The sequence below is a fragment of the Micromys minutus genome (genome assembly GCF_963924665.1).
Source record: "Micromys minutus genome assembly, chromosome: 16".
Taxonomy (NCBI): Eukaryota; Metazoa; Chordata; class Mammalia; order Rodentia; family Muridae; genus Micromys; species Micromys minutus.
The window spans coordinates 32,133,094-32,137,396 of NC_137985.1; the positions used below are offsets into that span (position 1 = coordinate 32,133,094).

A 4,303-nucleotide genomic window follows, 5' to 3' on the forward strand; every position below is an offset into this window, starting at 1 on the left:
TCTTCCACTTCCTTATCTATTAGGCAAGAACAGAATCCTTGTTATCTATGTAAATAAACAGCTTAAAAAAAATTAACTCATAGAAAATAAACTATGCTCAGTCACATTATTAGTGACTTAAGTTGAACAGAAGTGTAGATGATGGGGGAGAGGTCAAGAAAAGCAGGCATGCCTACTCACTGACTTACCTTCTAGAGACTTCTTGTATTGTGTATGTACACAGTTGTCATTGTGTGTTTATTCCATTTCTATAGGTAATGGCTCCAAGAAATAGATCCTCTGTGACTGAATTTATCCTTGTGGGATTTTCGGACCAACCAGCTCTCCAGCTGATTCTCTTTTTCTTCTTCTTAGGTGTCTATGTGCTCACTGTTGTAGGCAATTTGGGATTGATCACTTTAATTTGGTTGAACTCTAGCCTTCATACTCCAATGTACTTTTTCCTCTTCAACTTGTCCTTTATAGATTTCTGTTACTCCTGTGTGTTCACCCCAAAAATGTTGAGTGATTTTGTCTCAGAAAATATTATCTCCTACACAGGATGTATGACTCAACTGTTTTTCTTCTGCTTCTTTGTCAATTCTGAATGCTATGTGCTGGTGTCAATGGCCTATGATCGCTATGTGGCAATCTGCAACCCTCTGCTCTACACAGTCACCATGTCTCCTCAGGTTTGCACTCTGCTGATGTTTGGTTCATATGTGATAGGGTTTGCTGGAGCCATGGCCCACACTGGAAGCATGCTGACACTTACTTTCTGTGATTCCAACATGATTCACCACTACCTCTGTGAAGTTCTCCCCCTCCTACAGCTCTCCTGCACCAGCACCTATGCCAATGAGCTTGTGTTTTTTATTGTTGTTGGAGTAGTCATCACAGCATCCAGTATCTGCATCTTTATCTCTTATGCATTGATTCTATCCAACATTCTTAAGATTCCTTCTGCTGAGGGCAGATCCAAAGCCTTTGGTACATGTGGTTCCCATGTAGTTGCAGTTGCTCTGTTTTTTGGGTCAGGAGCATTCACCTATTTAACAACCTCTTTCCCTGGGTCAATGGAAGAGGGAAGGTTTGCTTCAGTATTTTATACCAATGTGGTTCCCATGCTTAACCCATTGATCTATAGTTTGAGGAATAAAGATGTTAAACTTGCCCTAAATAAAACCTTCAAGAGAATGTTCTTCTGATGAGTCTAGTGCTATCATTGGCAATTAAATCCTAATAAACATACTCAAGTATGCTTTCCACAAACAAGGTTTTCTACTCTTTCTTTCTACTCTTAAAAGCTGGTGATCTCTTTGAGGATTATAGCACTTGGTATCACTTTGATCCAATTCTGCATCACTAAGTGTTATTATGTGCTGGATGCAAAATTAGACCCTAGGTTATTATTAACCTAATGTACTTCTTCTCATTTTCTTTCTTGGATTTGTCTAGGAAGAACATTTCTAGCTGGAAGAATAGGTACAGATTGGTACAAGACCCAGAAACAATTTTATCAACTTTCTTGCCTGTTTTACCAAAGACCAAATTTAGAATCTTGGGTGTCATAGGTAATAATCTTCTATCTCTTGAAGAGATGACTTAGCCAGGAAGGCTATACACTTCACATACATGTATATACACAAGAAAAGTTCTCATCCAAGAAGCTTGTGTGTCTTGATTTGTGAGAATGAATCAAATCTCAGATACTTAATTTCAAACTTCCTGATACTTGAGATGGTAGCTGGTACTAATGATTTTTTAATTGGTAAATTTCCTATGTTCTAGACCAGAGGGAAGATGAAGAACACAGAACTTCTATGCCTTTACATAATTATGTAACATGCTACCTTTTCCTTTCTTGGAGATGCTGAGCACATCATGGAACTTTGATATTTAAAAAAAACATTTTATTTATTTATTTATTTATTTATTTATTTATTTATTTATTGGTATATTGATTGGAATAATGTTTTTCTTTGTATCCTCGATGACTTTGGATCCTTCATTTTTCTGACTCAGCTAAACTTTTGTCTCATTTGTCTGCCTTCTTGATAAGACAGAAGAATGGCAAGTTCAGGGTCAGCGTGGAGTTATGTGAATGTTTTTATATCTATCCCTTTATTTTACAAGGTGGATTTAGATTTTTCCATCTTTGAGTAGGTTTGTGAGTTCATGTACATCTGTTTATTTATTTTATCTTTTATAGAACCAGAAAGGAGGTGGAATCTTAAAATACTTTTCTATCTCTTAGGGAGGCTGGACTGGATATTTATTCTGAGTGCCAAGGACCATTCTGTACCACTATGTTAAATATTTAGTTATTCTATATTGAATAGTTAATTTTTTGAGAAACATACCCTCATATTACCTTGGGTATCCAGAGGAAAATAAATATAGGGCTATATTGGACCATATTGAGAAATGTGAAAGTCCAGACTTCTGTTGTGGAAGAACAGGCATTATTTAAGAAGAATGAAAAAAATGAGGTATTCTTGAGGATACTTTTTGATGCTTTTACTTTGGACACTGGGAAAGTCTAATAAAAGATGACAGCTATATCTTTTACTTTGCTTCTATGTCTCCCACTCTTCTAAAAAAAATCTGGAAAGATGCTTGGTATGTAATAGTGTGGGAGATAAAGCAGTGAAATGACATGAAGCTTTCTGTTGCCCCTCTGTTGATGCACACAAAGCTCTAGTAGGATAATGAAAAGGTAGCTCAAGTGGTTTTGGTCGAATCATAAACAAAGAATGGGTGATAGCTAGAGTAGCAAGAAGACACATCTACAGTGTGAGGCTGATTCACTAGAGGTAAGACAAACTGCATTTTCTTCAAATATACTAAAGGGAAAAGAGCACTAAAGAAGAGAGAAAGTATGTCTAGATTATGATAATGATGAGACTCAATGCTTACTGAGTACGCAAAACCATTGTATATGTTACATATACTATGAGGTGTCTAATGCATAGTACTTCATTTATTGGATTTGAGCCTATGCTAATCAGTCTTCTTGGCATAGCTAAATCCCACCTTTTATAGGGCAATGTGTAGTACCAGGTGGGACATATAGGACTCTTGGGATATTAGAAAAGAGTCAATAATGAGTAAGGACAGATAAACATGGTGGAATATGTATGTTATCCCAAGAAGTCTAGCTCTCATGTGGGGGGATATATAGTGGGAACTAACATAGGCTACATAGTGAGACCCTGTCTAAAACAAACCAAAAAGGATTAAAAATACCATCAATGATTTACCAACCTTCCTATAATACATATAATTTTATGTATATATAGTTTTAATGAACTTTTCTCATTTGGGATGATGGTGCTCTTTCCAAGTGACAAAGACTACCCAACAAAAACCCCAGCAGCAGACTGACAAGAGATTCCCCAAACATATAGTTTATTGCTGTGACTCTGTTTTCTCCTCAAGGTGAAAGGTAAGTACCTATTACTGAAGACACCATGTACTTTAGAAACAGGGCCCAGAGACTCCTGAGCTGGAACTGAGCTTAATGTTCTTTCTCTGAAGACTAGAATTCATAGTACCAGAAGATACAATCTAAGTTTCCAAAGGAGGGAAGAAACCAACAGCTCTACTGAATTATGATGTCTTGGGCTACGTCAATAACCAGCATGGCACATTAACCTTAAGGATGTAGTAGTGGCATGAATACCTTGGTGATAAACAACAGTTCTTTAATTGGATGTTTACCTGCTCAACAAGAGAGAGAGAGAGACTGTGTCGAATACTGAAACCTAGTTAACTACTTAGTGCTAGTGAGGTCATGACTATTGGAGGAGAATCTTCAACCACCAATTTACTAAACCAGTATAATCTTTAACAACAATCTACAACATCTGTCCTTATAAACCCAAATAAATGTAGTGTTTGTTTCTTATTAAGAAAACTTCTCTGCAGCAGATGGAGACCACTACTGTAACCTTAGGCTTTTACACCCACACCAAAGTTTTCTAAAATAACAACTTTCAGATTTCTTATATATGAATAAATGCCCAGATGCTTTGGCTCATTTCTACTAGCTCATAACTCACATCTCATTTAAACCAGTCTAAGTCACGTCACATGGCTAGTTACCTCTTCTTCAGTTTCATTCAATTGGAGCCTGGGACAAAAGCACTGTGCCCGACTATTCCAAAAATTCTTTGTCTGTACCAGAACTTCCACCTTGCTAGTACCTACCTATGATAATAGGCAAGCAGTATTTTAGCGACATGTGATACTTCCATACATTGTAATAGAGATTCTCTCTACACTCAACAGAAAAACCACAACCAGTGAAAATAGAGAGTTA

At 36.8% G+C, this 4,303-nt stretch overlaps 1 protein-coding gene across 1 annotated transcript; it reads left to right on the forward strand.

The window, feature by feature from the left end:
- Positions 1 to 257: 257 nt before the first annotated feature.
- Positions 258 to 1,187, forward strand: LOC308431129 (olfactory receptor 8B4-like; the record flags this gene model as incomplete). Its single annotated transcript, XM_080930491.1, has 1 exon — positions 258 to 1,187. The coding sequence occupies one exon, from the start codon at positions 258 to 260 to the stop codon at positions 1,185 to 1,187; it is 930 nt and encodes a 309-aa protein (XP_080786617.1).
- Positions 1,188 to 4,303: the final 3,116 nt, after the last annotated feature.